The sequence below is a fragment of the Barbatula barbatula genome (assembly GCF_947034865.1).
Source record: "Barbatula barbatula genome assembly, chromosome: 20".
In the NCBI taxonomy this organism is placed as follows: domain Eukaryota; kingdom Metazoa; phylum Chordata; class Actinopteri; order Cypriniformes; family Nemacheilidae; genus Barbatula; species Barbatula barbatula.
This window is the reverse complement of record NC_136783.1, coordinates 3722359-3741533: the sequence shown is the minus strand read 5'-3', so window position 1 is coordinate 3741533 and position 19175 is coordinate 3722359. Positions and strand designations below refer to the sequence as shown.

At 37.7% G+C, this 19175-nt stretch overlaps 1 protein-coding gene across 1 annotated transcript in view; it reads right to left on the bottom strand.

Moving 5' to 3' along the window:
• Positions 1-19175, bottom strand: part of atp2b2 (ATPase plasma membrane Ca2+ transporting 2) — a gene marked incomplete at its 3' end in the record, with an annotated part of 74845 nt that overhangs the window by 11274 nt on the left and 44396 nt on the right. The window contains exons 4-14 of the mRNA XM_079482383.1: positions 17905-18162; positions 14510-14635; positions 13695-13820; positions 13167-13199; positions 11499-11591; positions 10060-10101; positions 8832-8996; positions 8305-8519; positions 7571-7813; positions 2693-2934; positions 539-767 (exon numbers count right to left, since the gene is read on the bottom strand). Coding sequence (XP_079338509.1) covers positions 539-767; positions 2693-2934; positions 7571-7813; positions 8305-8519; positions 8832-8996; positions 10060-10101; positions 11499-11591; positions 13167-13199; positions 13695-13820; positions 14510-14635; positions 17905-18162 — 1772 coding nt within the window. The remainder of the gene's footprint in view (positions 1-538; positions 768-2692; positions 2935-7570; positions 7814-8304; positions 8520-8831; positions 8997-10059; positions 10102-11498; positions 11592-13166; positions 13200-13694; positions 13821-14509; positions 14636-17904; positions 18163-19175) is intronic.

The following is a 19175-nucleotide window of genomic DNA, read 5'->3' as shown; positions in this document are numbered from 1 at the left end:
TCTTTCTCTTGGTCCTCTGTTATACCGCAGATGTTGCTTTTTCTGTGAAAAGCCTTCAACAAACTGACAATTACTGAGCGTGGCTCTTGAGACGAAGTTAGAGAACAGCAGAGCAAAGAAACGGTGTGATAAAAGGAAGAGATTAAATAATGCAGCAGTATAGACGCCTCCTCAGTCCCTGTGCGTGAAGAACTGCCATTTCCAAAGTACACCACGGCATCTGGACCTGACGCAATTTCTCCTCACATTCCCCTCATTTCTTTAGAAATTATCTATGGATATGGAGGCTTAGATGCTTTCAGTAATCTATAACAGATCCAAGTCTTTGAAAAAAGGTTTCATACGTATTCAAATATTTAAACAGAAGTTAGGATCTGATTCATGACCTGAATTAACCTTCAAGTAGGTTTTGGTTTAATGTGTGATGGTGTGAAACCACCGTTAACGTTAAAAATTGTCGAGGCAGAAGTTTAAAATATGTGCAAACTTGAATGAGAACCGATCAAATTTTGTAACGAAACTAAAGGAAAGTTCTTACCTCTGGTCTGACAGGATCTTCAATCCCGACGACACATATTGCGGTCAAATCGGACAAAATGTTCTTTTCATCATCCCAGTCGGGTTGAGCTGGGAAATCCCGGTACGCCACGCAGATTGTTCGGAGTCCTTCACAGGCCATGGGTTCGATGACCTTTTTCACCATCTCGTCCCTGTCCCTCGGCCGGAAGACGCGCGGTTCGCTTACCTCATTCAGAATGTAAGAGCACCTTAACCGAAGACAGCACGACACGTCATCATAAACCACGGCCATGACAGCGACATGCACATGTTGCCATTATTGCAATATCTGAGACCTTTTGGATGACATTACATCATTATGTGATCCCACAAAGAGCATTTACAGATTATAGCGTAGACACATGAAACTGCACATTATACTCCCTCCATTTATAGTTTTTCTCGATTGCTAACACACAATTCCTGAAACAATTCACCATTTTCTCAAAACTATTAAGATGTTCTCACAACAGTTCCTAAAAATTCTTAATTTTGCCAAGGATAACCATGTTCTCATTCAGAAAACACAAACACATAATGAACTGAAGTGTCAAGATGTAAACTCAAACAGCACACATTTATCCATCAGTAGCAAAACTGATGATAGGACCTCTACTTCGTTCCATCCGGACTGCGAGAACAAACTATTTAAAACTTTTGACTATTTTGGTCGTTTAAATTGAGCCGCACGTCTTCACAGCGGAGAATCACATCACACACGCTCACAGGAACATTTATGTAATTGATCTTTTGCCGCTATGTCCTCTAATATCTTTTTATGGAACATTTGAACCATTTCCGCTCAGCGCGATCTGCTTCTCTGCCGCCAAAGATGCTACGCATGAAGAGCAGCAGACACGTGCTTATTTTAACAACAGCAGTGCAGACACGCAGAGCAGGTAAATGGACACAAACATTATCCGTCAGTCTGTTTACTGTTTGCTTTATGTCTCCAACCTTTCAACCAGGTTTGTGATATTTTATGAACCATACCGTTTTTATCTAAATGTAGCTTTAGCATTACTAGTCAGCATGTAAAGATTTGTGACCCTGTGAAAACCCAGACTAAACTCTCATAATCAAATTGATTATTAGATAACAAGCATCAAATATTAATTTCAAGCAATTATTTCACTTTCAAGAGTTTGGCATTATTAAGTCAATATTGAAGATATTGATATATTTTCACAGAGTATTCTGTAGGATGATTTTATGAAAAACTTTTGCTGGGTTTTCACAAGTAGGGACACATAAGGTTCCAGAGATAGAAGTAGTTCTGGCATGAATGGCACGGAAAGGCTAATTTAGTAAGTGTTTTCTGTTTATGATGAGAGCATCACGTTTGTTGTTTGTATGTTGTCAGTAGTTTTTTACAAATATTAATGATCAGACTTCTATTAAGAGGGCATTCCCTTAAAACACACAGAGCCTGCGATAAATACATACTGTGGATATCAAAATATAAAATAAATGGCCTGATAAAAGTCTTTCACACAGTATGTACAGTATATCCAACTGGGCTAAATTGATTAAATATTTATTTATTTTCAAAAAACATATTGTCCAGACCTCCGTTTGGAAGAAGATATAAAGTCCAGACCTCTTGGAGCTTTAGTCAGGGATGCAATCTTATCGGGGTGAAAAAAGGTGACAATGATGCGAGACCCCCCCTATATATATATATATATATATATAGTCATAGTTTATACTGTATATAGTTATATATATATATATATATATATATATATAGAACTATTACAATAATTGTAACAATTTGTATTTCATATTATTCAGTGCACATAAACAGAATAGTTCATGGTCTGCTAAAAGTGTCTAGGATAGACATCCACATGAAGAGTTCATTTGCAAAACCAGAAAACTCTGTTTTAACACGGTGTGTTAACGCGCTTACCCCAAAATATGCTTCTTGGGTCTGTTTTGTTCCTTTCAAGACAAACAAACCAGCACGCCGTTACCTGTTGCTTAGTGACGGTTGTGTTGAAGTCAGAAAAACAAGCCATCATTTCAAGAGATGTGTTGAAGCAATCGAGAAAAACTGTAATACTGAGACGTGAAAATGCTTTGATTCACATATAAAAGCAGAAACATCAGAGGCCAGATGAAACGCACTTACTTCCTTAGGATAATCTCAGAGGCTCCTTTACTAAACATTCTGAAACCTCCGTCCGGTTGTTTAATGACGGTACTCATCGACTTTCTGTCAGAGTTGAAGGTGTAGACTTTTTCAAATTTGTCCTCCGAATTGAGGTCCCGGACACGCTGATAGTCTTGTTTCAGGTCGAGGATCAGTCCCAACAGGCCGCATTCAGTCTTGTTGCCCACTTGTTTGGGAAGAGCCCCATCCTGATCAGGAGGCTGGAACGGTACGAACAAAAAGCTTGGATGAGGAATACGCTTCGTAGACGCAAACTAAACGAAACATGTTTTGTTAAGGTGAACAACTGTTCAAGTCAATTGCCATGACAACCTTGTAAACAGGTAAAAGAAACATTGCTTTGTAACCTACACAGATGGTGATCTATGCTGCACTGAACATTGAGCCACTGACAATGCTATAGGGGTAGTGCATGAAGTTTCTATAAAATGATGATAGATATATCCCAAACTTGACCGTGCATGGGTTTGAAACACAATACAATCTTAATGTCATGAGGGTTTGATTCCCAGGAAACACACACGTCGACCAAATGTAACTTGCATGCATGATATGTCGTTTTGGATCTGCCAAAATCTCAAATGTTTCACTATGTAAATACACTGATGTCTATTAGGAAAGACTGAAATTGCTTCAAATGGCAAAACCCATTCAAATCTAGTGTGACGCTTGATTAAACATGCCCGAATGAATTCTGTGCGTCTGCAACAATGAAAAATTACTTGTGGGAAATACATTTTATTGATCTGTTTACTTATTCATGAGGAGAAATGCTAAAGGAGAATGTTATTATGCATTTACTTTCTCATTATTGCTAAAGTCAGGGCTTGCTGGTACATTATAATGCGGCACAAAATGTCAAACATAATTTACATTCAAGGTCCTGTGATGGTACATTATGGAAATAATGATGTCTTGGTGAGGCGAAAACTAATATTTGTGAGCTTTATGGCCTTAAATCGCGACAAATTCTAATTTCCTTGATATCCTGATGTAAAAGTGTTTAATGGACCATTTCATGTCATCATTTATTCACTCCCGTGTCATTTAAAACCCGTGTATGACTTTTTCTTCTCTGAAACAAAAGAAGATATTTTGAGACATGTCTCAGTGGTTTTGTGCCCATACAATGGAAGTCAATGGGGGCCAATGTTGTGTGGTCACCAACGTTCTTCAAAATATCTTCTTTTTCGTTTCACAGAAGAAAGAGTCATATAAAGGTTTCGAACGACGTGAGAGAGAAAATAAATGATCAAAGAATATCTATTTTTGGGTGAACTATCCCGTTAAGTCCCTCACATGTCCTCACCTGGGAAATTTAAGATCATAAAAAGAGAAAGTGCTCATGCATTTCATATGGATTTCATGGCACCCCTCAGCAAGGTGCTGGCAAACATTACTCTTCTGAACAGCTGTCATCTCCCCGGTCAGCACCCACTCCTATGAACTTGGGCATATGGCAAAACATGCACTGGCAGTTCCACTTCCTCTCTGCACCCTATCCGGCTCCTTCCCTCCACACGGGCCCTCGCACTATTCTCCTTCACACTTTCCTCTCTCCAAAGTCATTGTCATAGCCCTTCTTTGATTTCACACCATTATATGCATTGACAGTTACGTCCTCCGCTACGGCCCATGAAGCGATCTGGTTTGCCAAAACGGATTGGCTCGAATGAATGAGTGGCAGGCCAAAGCACCGCAGAGAAAATCTGGCAATGACTTTGAGCCACATAGAGAGACTACAGCTTTGCCTGAAATCAAACAAGACTGCCAGATATTTCACCTTGACATGGAAGCGGTGAACTGTTGTGTCCAAACAATCTTATAGTATTACAAAAAAACATTATAGCAGAATTCCTTTTTGTGCGTATGACTTGAACTGACACCCATACAGAAAAACAGTGCAGTGCACCGCACAAAGGTCCAAACTGAAACAGAAAAATTTAACTATTCTGTATAAAACTAAAAAGCAATTGTGTATAGATTAAAAAAGCAAGTAGTTAGCGTGAGGCACTGATGAATTAGTGTGGCATTTTGATGGGTTGTGTTTGAAAAAGGAGATCAATTTACTTCCTGTAAGATTTTCGTGTGTTTTATAGAGAATTTTGTTTTGTTATTTGCAAAAAGTGTATTAGGAAACTGAAAACGGAGTCAAAGGTTGAGAATTTGGTGTGTGGTTCTAGTGTTTGAGTGCAAGGTTTCAGAAATTGTGTGACAAGTAAACATGTTGTGTTAGCAGTTGAAAAAAAACTGTAAATACCATGGCCTTTGTATGGTTCAAAGTACTTCAAATAAAAAAACTAATGTATTTAGTTCTGACATTTTAGCTGAATTTAGTTGCAATTTAACAAGAATTCTGAATAACCCCTCGAATGCGTTTTGAGACCCCTGCAGTCCATCTAGCCAATTCTCAACATACAATTGTACTTTGTGTACTTTCTCTACGAACAAATGTAGATGAACCCTAAACCTAACAAATTATTAAGAGATCCCTTGTTCCTTGTGCTGAATAGTCATTCAGGCAACCCACCGGCTCCATGATTCTCCATGATGTATTTATGATATATTGGTTGTTTCAGATCTGATTCTCAGCATTTAAATGTGATCTTCTCGGTTCTGTTCATAGAAAACCCAAATATAAAACCCGAAGACATTTAACAACTTACTTAAATGTTATGAAGCTGTTCCCAGATTCCCTGCAGAAGCCATTGAAAAACACATCAAGGATGGATAAATCACAGCTATTTAATCTACATTTTGGTGCATTTTAGGAATTAACAATCCGTTCATTATACTTCACACACAGCTCACTCGATGACCTAATGGACTGTCACTGACCAGTCCTGCCTGTAACACACACACACACACACCAAACCACATGCATCCGTGTAATCTCTAATGAAGAATTGATGGGAGCCCGGGAACATGACATCAGTGTTTGACCTGACCTCTCCATTCGGAGGTCTGACAGAACAGGTGGTGAAGTAACCTGACATTGGTGAGACACGAAGTCTCCGCGGAGCTCAGACTACCAGCTGAAGTATCAGTCTACATCACCTGTACCGCTTCGGTTTCAGAATTCCACTAATGGGCTATATGCACGCGTGACTTGCGCATTTCACAGGAAGAACCCGCTGCAGTTGCAGTTTTACAGAAATGGGAAACTGAGAAAATAGTTCAATTTAGCAAATGGGAGTTCCATTGTAATTTGCTGAGGCTCCGTAAATGTCCTCGTATCAAGCCTACACAATTGACTTTTATATATTTTCATTTGTTTGATAATTAATACTTATATTATACATTACATAATCTGGATCGCACTATAGAGCCACAAAATCACCGCCACAGCCCTAAGTGGTGAGGTTGCGACTCACTTTACTTCACTTTGTAGTGCAGTTTGTCCACAGGCCTTATCGTGCGATATATACACTTGATGTCTGTAGTTTTTGGTGATGCCATTGTGTTTATATATGCATTGTTTACAATCGTGTTGTCTCTGTTAGCGTTGCCCTGTGTCTGTCTGTTTTTGTGTCGAAACCGGGGCTTGAGCTGTTGCACAGTCGGGGCGGGCGGCGGCATGTGAAAAGACTCGAGGAGTTAAACTGTGTTATCCTGATGAATAAAGCCAGTTCGGAATAGTAATCGACTGGTGTCAAAGCCGCAAACCTCACACTCCGATATGAAAACAAGACGCTCTATTACACTTTAAACACGGAGGTGATGAAAACAGCAACACAACGGATTCAAACAAAAGCTGCATTTGGAGCTCGAGAGATGTCTTATAGACAGTTAAGTTAAATGTGCCATGTCACATGTATGAATAGACCTCAGACTAATTCCATTCCATTTTGCTACTTTGCTCCACTTCACGAATGGAAAAGTAGTTCCAGATAAAGACACATTGTTTTTCATTGCTCATTTGGGCAAGTGTATTTTAAACGGCCACATGATGACATGCGGTCGAGTTGACCTCTCCATGGTTCACATATCAAGGGCTCTGCTTACCCTAAACTTGTAACGTAAATCAACCAATTATAACTGAGAAATGGAAGTGTCTGCTGTATTGATTGATTTTAAATAAGTTATTTACATTCCAATTTCAATGATATTAAAAGGTATTTGTTCTGTAAAAGGGTGTACTTGCAATATTATATCATTATTTAATCAGTGGCATCAAATATTTATAAAATGACAATAACATCGTCTATCGCAATTATTTCTGATGCAATGCGACTGTTTAGAGCTGCTGTAGAAACCACATGATGAATTCCATGTATGCAGATAGAAACAGCTCATTCTAATGTATAAAAACATAACGCTTCATTATGTAAGATCTTTATACACCTCTGAAGCTGTAGTTATGTATATTCTATTGCATTTCCCAATAGACGACACACTGGACCTTTAAACCATTATATCTTGGAGTAAAAAATAACCCATGCATAATTAATGTTAATAGTACTCAAAACGTGTAAAAGTCTCATTTGATTTCATGTTGACTTAAAAACGCTAGTTTTAGAAGAAAACAACTAAGCATTTGCAATGACATGCAACTCTGGATATGTGTATTTGAGGGTTGAGAATGGAGTGCTTCAATAAATACACAAAAAAAAGAAATACACTAAGACCATTCTTTGGTTTAAAACATAGAAATTGTCTTACATTCAAAACAGTAAGCTTATAATAATGATTTAGAAGTTGCATTTCTGAGTTGAGCTGCTGCATGAGTTTAAGTTGCAGATAATGTTTGAAATCAGTAGCCTGCGATGTTATGTTTCACACAGAGATGGCGACATGGAGGCAAATGTTACTAAATTTTCCAAAAGATTGACATACCAGTATTTTCGAGGTATATGCGCTGTTGATGGCAATAGCATGGACCAGAATATCCAGAGTTTTGGGTGGAATGGATCCGGTGTCCGGGATCACCTTGTTATGGAAATCCGCCACATACAACTGCACTGCTGTCATTCGATTGGTTGTCAGTGTTCCAGTCTTGTCCGAACATATAGCCGTGGCATTGCCCATTGTCTCACAGGCATCCAGATGACGTACCAAGTTGTTGTCTTTCATCATTTTCTAAAACAATTAAGTAATGAATTCACAATTCAAGAAGCCCACATATTTCATGTGGATGTGTCTTAAATCTTACTTGTCTTGTGGATACACATGTACAGTATCTACATTCAGGCATTAGCATGTGATACGCTTATCATTTAAAACTCTCTAAATGTTGGATATTCTGTCTGTGTGCTATTCCGTGTGTACATAATAAATGTTCATCTACCTGAAACAGATCAAATTGAACCAGAACAGAACAAAATTTGCATGATTTATTACTATAGTGCCGTAAAACATAAATTACTAACATGACCTGACACAGTGGGTGTGTGTTCTAAATATATTAAAAGTATACCCAAATATTTAAAACCGTAAAAAATGCAAATGGGGAGCAAAAATACGAACAAAGGTGCACACCAATTGTAAACCATATCAGTGGTATCATTAAAGCTCACACAAGATCAGAAAACCTTTTTCAGGTTGACATTCAAGTCACGCTTAAAGTTTACCTTGACCGAGTAGGCGAGAGAAATAGTGACAGCAAGCGGAAGGCCTTCGGGTACCGCAACCACCAACACTGTCACACCAATGATGAAGAATTTGACAAAGTATTGTATATAGATGGGAGTGCATTCTGGCAGCCACTGCCTCTTCTGAAACACAAAGTTTTCGATAGCAAAGTAGAGCACCAGAATGATGACTGTAATGGCAGACATCACCAAACCTGAGGAGCAGAACACATCAAACATCAGTGCTTCATGTATTTCATCACAATATCAACAAAGAATGCTTATTATTATGGTTATATTTCAAAAAAATCTTTTGGTTTAGACTAAAATGAGAGCGTTATTATCAGATTAAAACATGTTGTTGAAACGAAATATCAATAAACAATGTGGGATATTTTGATCTTTCTCCAATCAAGTAGACGATAAAAAGCTGTTGGGAGACATAACCAATATGGCTGCTGTGTAAACCCGCTTGCCTTTATAGGAATGTGACGATAGCTTCAAAACAACCTATCGAAACCTAGTACCTGCTTTGCCGATCTGTACAGCCAGCTTTGTCAGTTTTCCTTGCAGAACAGATTTCTCTTTCTTGGACCCGCTGGATTTTTTCTTCTCTTTCTCATCGGTTTCCCCACCCTCGGCACTCTTCAAGGGCTGCATCTCCATCGCTGCGGCACCATCCTGCTTCTTAACTGTAAAAATCAAATGATCGGTTATGGGAAGTCTAAATTTTACTTTTTAAGTCAATGCTGGACCTTCACTGGCACTTTTTGATGTGGGGAACTCGTAAAATGAACATAAATCGTAGTTTGAACTCTAATCGCGAATGAACAGAAAAGGCTGAATCAAACAACTTCCTTGATCCATGATCATGGTTGCAGTCACCAGATACTGCACACTTTTAAATTCCAACAGCAGTCAATATTTCAGTAGGACCATTAAAGTTTGTTTACTTCAGAATAACCAGAACAAAATCACCAAATCCAGCATATTCAAAAAGGTATTAGGTATATCACAGGTGAACGTCAGGGAGCATGAGTCTTCAAATAATTAAGTTCATACAACATTCTTAAATGTAAACCCTTTCCCCAAAAACATTACATGGTTAAGAGTCGGCTCGATTTAGATGCCAGGAACTATTGTTGTATGACGTCTGTCGCCTGATAAATTCAAATAAAACATCTTGAATCGCCTTCTTTTGAAGCACAAAAACATACGTATTACAATCTTTGAATCAAGTGCAATTGAGAAATCTGCAAGCTACGCCATCTCTGAAACACACCCAGTCAGCACAACTATACAAACATTAGTCAGCGCCTAAAACATTCGTTACCATGTAAAACAAATATAAAGATACGGAGCATATACTGGCTAAACAACACAATAAATCTAAACCTTATTTGTTGCGAGTTTGTTATTCCCGCTCTTGCGTTAAACAGATGTAATAATCAAGATCAGTGGCTCTCAACTGATTCCTGACTTTGGACACTAGACATCAAGAGCCTTCAAACCATGTGGACAAATACTTATTATCGTTTGCTAGATACAATAGTTAAATAAAAATGTTTTAGCAAAATTTAATATCTGACAAACACAGGAAGTGTGAGGCAATCGAGAGACCCTGACGCACACATGAGAAGCAGCACAAACAGACATCTGGCTTTACGGACAAACATTCGACCTTGTTGAGAAGGGAAAAGAGGAATCAAATAATGGTGAGAGCTCAAACCAGGCGGTAAAGTGAAAGCAGGTTACCTTTGGTCTGGCAGTTCTCCATATTTCCATCCTGCATTTTACCTATGATGAAGGCATCCACAGACACAGGACAAAAATAACAGAAAGCAGACGATAAAACATTCATCACGTGGACATTGCAGTGAAATCAAATGAAAAGGGAAGACAGAGAATGAGTAATTTATCAACATCATTGTGACAGTCACATACATAACACTGAGTATTGTAATGAGGTACAGCATGGCTTTGTGTGAGGACCTTGCACATTTCTCAGAAAGTCGGCACAAGGATACACTACATACACAAAATGAAGTGGACACCATGAACGCTACAACCAAAAGTTCTTCGTTAAACTTAAAACTGCACGTTTTTTTTCTTGACACTGGCAAAAAACAGCACAATTCTTTGTATGTAAATCTGTATTCGATTAATCAAATTACACTGAGTGGTGCAGAAATATTGAAACATCCTTCAATTCAGTCAATACATTTATTTGAGAAAAGATGTTGGAAAATGGCTGTGGAGATTTGCTTCAATTCAGACAGTTGAGACTCAGTGAGGTAAGAAACTGATGTCGGGTGATAGGGTCCTGCTCACAGCCATCACTCATCTGATTTATCTAGACGTGTTCGGTGGGGTTCAGGTCTGACATTTGTGGGCAGAGCTGAAATAGGCAAGCCTATAATTTATAAAGAGGTGTCCACATACTTCTGGTTATGTAATGCTTCTTATGAAGCCAAAGCTTGTGTCTTCATACAGTCAGGTTACTTTACTCTGCAATACTGTATGTGTAGGAATCAAATACATATGGGGATGTGCTATTTTAACGATTACATTTTTGCAGTTTGTGAATGTGTTTCAACAAGAAGTGGAAATAATGTTCTTTTGTATGTATGTATGTAGGCATTGTTGACAGGAATGCCATGGAATATCTAATGTGTATATACTGTATACTGCATACCGTAAACATACTGTGTGAATTCAGGTTGATTGGAATGAATGTAAAAACTCAAACTGAGTCGTCTTTAACTTGTATTCACCCTAAACTATTTGTAATTCAGTTTTGGTTTGTAGCTATCATCTTTCATCAATTGAAAAGCAGTTCTTCAGATATTCCATGGAGGATAAATTACACACAAGGTACACAATGAGGACTGGAGGAACAGCACATGACTCTACTGGACATGCAGGGAAGCTAATACACAACAGCCATGCAGAACCACGGGGGTAATACATGAAATTTAGAATACTACTTCAGAGGAGCAAAACATATTGCTTTTGAGAGAACCTCAAGTATACACATCCTAATGTTTGTTGTCTTGATATTAACGGTGGGAAAAGGGGTCGAAAGAAATAGACATGCATTGAGAGGACAGTTGGCAGGAGAGGAGGATAAAGACAACTGGAGGAAAAGAGGCGGAGCCAGTGAGGGACGGCCAGAGGAGGTCTGCTCAACCTACCATTGACTAGGCTGGTATTACCAGGGGCATTTGCGCTTGCAGCACCATCAGTAGCTATAGTTGCGATGGGGTGTGAGGAGGGATGGGAGCAGTCTAGCCAGTAATAATGAACAAAAGTAGCATGGTTAGAAGCATCGTCACCACGATTAGTATTCTTTTAATATACTGCTGTCAAATGAAAGTGACACTGATGGTAATAAAATGCAACATAAGACAGGTTACACGTAATATGGAGGACAAAACAATGTCAAGCCACAAAACGACACAATGATCAATGGCACAAATAGCTAACACATTTCTGTCATTCGCCCGAAAATGACCATTGAAAAGGGAACACTTCCAAAGGCTTTGTAAATTCCCAAATTAAAATGTGTCTTATTCATAAGTCGCTTACTGTGAGCTAACTGGAAATCGCAGAGTCATTCCTATATCACATTTGTTTCCGCTTTAATAAATAGTAATGTGGACAGCATACTGTAACTCAAAACAAAAAATTGTCTTATTGGGATTAGAAATGGTTAAAATAGGGGTCTTCAACGTTTTTCGGGGCAAGGACCCCTTAGAAAAGAGATGCATGGGGCAGGGACCCCCTTATGCTAAAAGTGTAAACAGTCACAGCACTATTATGTTAAGACATTACATTAGCACTATTATGCATGTTATATACTCTTCTGTGTATTCTTTTTATTGTTAATACAGATTGTTTGATCGTTGACGCTTGTAACGCGTGATTTACATGAATCACGCAAGTTGAAAAATCTGAACTTCGCAAATATTCGTGCCGCTTTAACCAATCAGGAGTTTGCTTCTGATGGCAGAAATCCGAAACAACATTGGAGGACAAAATCATTGTCGCTGTATGTGGATACCCAAAGCTGTACGATAGCGTTTTATCGAAACAGCAATAAAAAGGATCTTGCTTGGAAGAAAGTGAGCGAGGAGGTCGGACAATCTGGTTAGTTGTCAATAACGCTCTTTAATCAATTTGAGCTATATATCTACATTTTGAAGCGTCTGTTGTGAAGTGAATTTCACGCACGAATGAAGCCAGTAAACTCAGATTTCTAACTCCGCGCGAATAGCACGATCATCGCGTCTGGTGTGAACGCTCTATAAGAATGCCGCCCCTATAAGAGCTTCCGCTCTACGCAGATCTGACGCCTCTTTGCATTCATTTAAGATTTGATTTAACACCTTAAAATCTTTGTTTACGAAAATGCTAGACAAAACGGGCTTTCTGACATAATCTTGTCTGGTTTTGTTCATTCACGCTCGAAAGAGAACTTAATACAGGTGTGCTGTCAGACACGGACATGAAAAATACATGCTTGGAAATCAAAACGAAGTGCTTCCGTAACAACAACAATATACAAGCTGACGTCTATCAGAGTACATAATAAATCCTCTAAACCAAAATGAGATGAAAATAGCCATTATTCAGGGCATGACCTTGAGTGACTCATTTACTTAAAAAATAATAAAAAAACCTCTTGATCATCATATCTATGCGGGAACATGGATGAAATGCCCTTCTCGTAATACTTAAAAAGAGATTCTTTTTAAGTGATGGATCACTAAAGCGGGGTTTGGGAGGGAAGATATTTAGTGGGGGTATAAATGACGATTACTGTGTGGATATTCCCTGGGGCAGAGAGATGTATACTCTACCTGCCAGATGATGGCCATCTTCCAGAGCCTGACCTGTGTGGTAGTTTGCAGAATAACAAACACAGAAGGCCTTAGGCTCACATGAGTTTGGGCAGTTTATAACACCCAACCAGAAAAAACACCACATCATGAGAAATTAAGTGAACAATCTGAGACATAACTGGTGTCAATGAGTCATCTGTGTGCTACTAAAAGCAGCTAAAACAATGACCCATGACACTTTCATTTTATTGTCTATAAATAAGTTTTGGGTCCCTTCTTTCAAAGAAGTCTATAGGATTTTTTAATATAGTAATATTGTAATGCTTGCAAAAAAGCACAAATTATACAGTTATTGTGACACATCTGGATCTTTATCATCCCCAATAGTACGACACTGCCAGACATAATGGTGTTATTTTAAATCATTGTTTTTACATTTGACGATCAAGAAAGGCACATTTAAGCCCCCCAATAAAGAACCCAAAAGACAACCGCGACTCTGGCTTTGCTTGTTGACATTTGCCCAGGTGAGCTTTAGTTACGTACCTTTCTTTTCTTTTTTCTCTTCCTCCTCTCCGCCAGAACTGAGCAGGGTGAAAATGATGCCAGTCTGGGAGTTCACCCCGACGGCCATGACCACCATCCGACCCGAGCCCTCCATCACATGGGTGCCTGGTGATTCAATCAAAGGAGTAAAGTAAGTAATGAGGAAACGGTAAATAATAGTAGCGGTGCCTGACCTCAGCACCGTGTAATACCCAGACATGACAACCCCACAGAAACTGTTGTCATGTGATTTATATCTGACTGTACTTTTATGATTAAAGAAATCACATCAAATAATGAACAATACAAACTTAAGTTGCTGAGTTGAAATATAATTAAGAAAAATATATTTTTGAATAACTTAAAATGTCAGTTGTTTATAAATTGTAATTAACATAACACTTCCAATCATTCAAATATAAATTATTTATAAAGATAAAGTTAAAGATTGTTTATTATGTGTTGATATTTTTATTAAGATATTCTCTTGCATAAAGCAGAAGTAATATATCAAACAATAGAAATCAGCATTGTGAGTGGGCAATATATCTCACTTTCTTAAGGTTACACCTTTTTTATTTCTTATATCATAGTTTGTCAAAAATATCTCGATGAAATCTACAAACCAGCAGTTAAGTGATAACTAGGTCATATGTGTTAAGAATGCAAAAAATACTTCAACATTAAACTTTAGAAACTAAGTGAAGGTTGTGTTTCAAATCAATCAGCAGGCAGGACAGCTCACGTAGTTTTGGAACAAAGCCCATGGTGTGTAATGTATACATCAACAACATTTAAATTCATGCAAGTTTTACCAGAGAGGAGCATTGGGTCTTTCTCTATATCTTTGGGCACATGATCTGATTCCCCAGTTAGAGAGCTCTCATCAATCTTCATATCACTGGAGTATATTAAGATTCCATCGGCTGGTAGCAAGTCACCTGAAAAAATATACAATTAGATGATGAAACCGTACGACTATAGATTCTAATTCTGGTGTATATTGGCACATTGACCCAGATGTGGGGCCTCTAAGCAGCTGATAAAAGGAAAAAGAGTCAAAACTGCCAGGTAGCGGAACTTCTAGAAGTTGACTGAACCTAGAGGAATCAGAATTGATCTGTTTACAAAAACAATTAATAGTGTTGAATGGTACAGTCTGTTTTAAAATAATGAGAATTACAAGGTGAAATATTTCATGTGCATCATATTCAAGTAAGTAATACTATGGCACTTCCTGGTGTTCAAGGACACAAGGAGATTAATTGGTTTCTGAACAGAAGCACATGCATGGGAATGAAGCATATTTCAGAATCTAATCGCGAAAGCGTTTCATAAAGCCTTTGTGTTCCTTCAAATAATCCCTTCAGTTTCTCCAAACAATGTGTGGATCAATATTGTTGTTTCCAGTGAATTCCAACGTTGATCCTCTAAGATGTGACTTGTCATGCATTTTACAACAGAATCTCTCACTAATATTTCTGAATTTACAGGCCTTATTGAGTCAATATCTGCACTGTGTTGTGAAACACAAGGCTATATATTGAAGGTGTTCCCCAGAGTTCAGTATTTGGCCCTTCTGTAGTTTTATATAGTAGAAAACTGTAATTTTCTTTAGTATTCACTTTGCTTTCGTTTCATTCTTTGCAATGCATCATATCAAGCCTTTCTTTGGACTCCCACACAAATTCAAAAATAACAGTAAGCCTGGGACTGCAATCCATCACTGTATTTCCAACTAGTCAACAAGATGGAACCCTCTTCCAGCCTGCCAAATGCTCTCACCCACAGGATCTCTCCGTCAATGTCAACAACTACATTTTCTGACTCCCACTTGTTCAAGAGATCCAAAATAAAAAACATAATTTATCCATGAACACTGAAAATCCAGGCCAATCCTAATTTTAGGAAATCTCCAGACAGAAATGTGTTATCTAAAACAGGGGTTCTCAAACTTTTTGGGGCAAACTTTATTCCAAGGACCCCCTCATAAAAGTAAATGCTTATTACATTTAGTAATCTGAAATGCCTTTGGGCTTTATTGCATTGTAATATTTACCCAAATTATCCACTTCAGACCTGTGTAATAGAACAGAAACACATTTAAATTTAAATCACATTAATACCACTTCTACTTGCAAACAGTGGGTCATCATTTACACCTTAAAATTGATCTTAAAATATCTTTCATAAATCAACAGTAGCAAGACTGGCATAGAGCTCTTTTAAACACAAACATTGAAATATTCCATCATTTACTGACATCATTTATTCTCCCTCAATTTGTTCCAAACCTGTATGACTTTCTTCTTCTGATGTACACAAAACAAGATATTTTGAACAATATGGGAAATCAAACTGTTTCTGGTCCCCATTGACTTTCAATTATGTTAAAAAGAAAAAACCACAAGAAATGTTTTGGGCTGCGTTTCCCGAAACCTTCTTAACACTACATCGTACTTAAGGTTATACCTTAAGCTGTACCTAATCGTTAATATGTGTTTCCCGAAACCTTCTTAGGTAAGTATACCTTCTGTAAGTTATACTTTCGTAAGGTTGGTCTGGAGCGCTCTTAGCTATACATTATCGCCTTTGATGGTTCATACTGCTATCCAATAAGCTTTTCTACATCACAGTTTAATTTCACATATAATATTTTATATAATAATTTAATATAAAATTCTATTTAGTATAAAATGTACATTTTTACTTTAACATAGTTAGAATTTAACAACGTTATCGGTAAACGCAGCCCTGGTTACACACATACTTCCTTCCAAATATCTTTTTGTGAAGAAGAAATAAACTCATACAGGTTTAGAACAACTTGAGGGTGAGTTAATGATGACAGTAAATGAAGTGATTGACAGATTGTTGTGCTATGGCACAATCAGTGTTTCGTTTTAGTATTTCTGTATATATGATTTTAATACAAATTTATGATCAGACACTGTGGTAACAAGTGGACAAAAAGTCGCAATTACCTTTTTTTTATTATTCAGTGGCGTAAACAGTCTTAATATACAAATGGCATAGCTACTAAACATATTTAACAATATTAATATAAAATGATCCTGTCTCAGTGACTTTTAGCCTTATAAGCTTAGGTCTATTTGAAAGACCCCTGGACACACGTCGCAGACCCCACTTTGAGAACCCCTGATCTAAAACCTTAAACGACTTAACTAAGTCTCGAATCAACCTTAAAATAAATGATGCAGACGGGTGACTGCTTCACAGTGATTAGGGTCAATTAAACCAGGGCGATACGGCTAAAAAAATATCACAATAACATTTTCCATATCAGCCGATAACAATAATTATCACAATAAATGTAAATCTTTATTTCTTATATGTTAAAGGCAGATTAGACTGTTAACTGTGTTATAAAACAACTGTGTATTGCCAGAACATGACAAACACTTGCCAAAAAGCTGAACATTTAAAAAATGTGAGGTAGAATTGACAGAATAATCATATTTCTTAGTTTCTGCGTGTTCTAACGGGTGGTATTGTTTCAATTGGTAAAATAAGTTTGTGGTATTAACAATAGGGATGGGCGTTTTCAATAATAAAAAATATTTGAATATTAGTTTATTTAAATGTAATGAATAAAGACGTCATGTGTAACTTAAAGTCACAATTTCACATCAAGCTTATAATTATCATTAAATATTCATGACACTCTAATATCATATGCTGTATATAATTTTTTTAAATGTTTAAAAATTAGCAACGTTGGGGAAAAAACATTAAAAATACATTAAAAACTGCATTTAGCCTAAACCTGCGCGGAGCAAATTCATACAAAAACCACACATACAAAACAAAACGAACAATTAAAATGCAACTTATATTGAAAGTCTGTGATATATGGTTATCTTGTTTATTTAGTTTTACATGTTCTTGATAAGAAAAACAAGAATCTAGGCCTATTTTAGAAAGTCTGTTCAACAAGCCAGCGGTAAACCAGCCGACAGCGGACAAAACGTACTGCTCTTGTTTATAATTTTGATAATATAAATATTTTGATACAAATATATAATAATTATTGCAAATCGAATATTCGTGCACATCCCTAAACCAGCTGGCACATCTTCGGCAGCGTTTGCAATGCACACTGCTCTGTTTTGTCGGACTGCAAGTAGCCAAAGTAACTATTTCAAAACGCAAACACATGAAATCTTTCAATATAAAATCTTTGACATACCATACTTGACTAGTGCAATGTCGCCCACTACAATATCAGCCACCGGAAGTTGGATGGTCTGGCCTCCACGCACCACCTGGAATTTTTGCTCCTGCTCGATGCGACTCTGTAAACCTCTGAACTGCTTCTCCTTACTCCAGTCATTGAAAGCCGTAACCAGGACGACACACACCACAGAAAGTAAGATGGCAGCCCCCTCGATCCAGCCGGCCTCCGATTCCCCCTCGTCCTCTGCACCCGCGTTCACTGTGCCACAGGCTGATATGAGAGAGGGGACACAACGTTAACACCTTCCTTTGTGAGGTGAGATTTCATATTGCCATAATAAGAAACGAAAGCAGATAAAACACACACACACTCTTACGAAAATAAAAGGCTGTGTGAAAACAGACTCCACTCGTGTTATCGATATATTATAAAATTCCATTGAATTCCGTGAGGAACAGAGATGTTGAGATTATAATGGGATGAGCTCTTTTGACTTTTTGTCAGTACTCAGGACAGACTAGCATTAGATGAGGAAACGGGAATTGCAGACATTGAAATGTTATACTGTTTTTGTGATAATATTTGAACTAAATGTGGAGTATATGAACCTATACACGTACTATGAATAGGATGACCGTATCTAAATGTGACACTTCATACAGAATATTCCACAAACAGAGTCATTCGCAATAACTGCAGCTACTGAATATGCATAGTAATACAGATTTGGAATAGCTCAAGAATGAAAAAGATGACTTTGACAGAGAAAACTGTCAGATATAAAAACCCACATATTTATCCAGCGTTAAAGCCCCTCTAAAACTCATCTCTACTCATTGCGGTCACGTTGATTATTTTGACATTGGGGTTTCTTCAGGGGGTAATTGCTGTAGTCTGTGATGCACTAACTCCACTGGAGGCCGTCTACTGTAGAGGGCCAATTCATTTCCAGCTGTGCATGATAAACTAACAGACACATTCAAAGCAGCTGGCAGTCTCTGTAAGCACAAGAACCATCACGATCGCTGTTCATCTGCTGTATAAGTTCAAACAACCACGTGTTCAACATTGCCAATAAGGCAGCCACTTTTAAATCAGAGTATACGGAATCACTTTATTACATATTCTGACCATCGTGTGGTTATATTTTGCAGTTGACCATCCAGTCAACACTCAGGGCACCTAAAGCCACATTGGTCTGAAATCTACAGTAGCTCTCATACGGTGACTGGTTTTCCGTGGGTCTTTTTAAAAATGATTGTTTTGTATAACCAGATGTTATT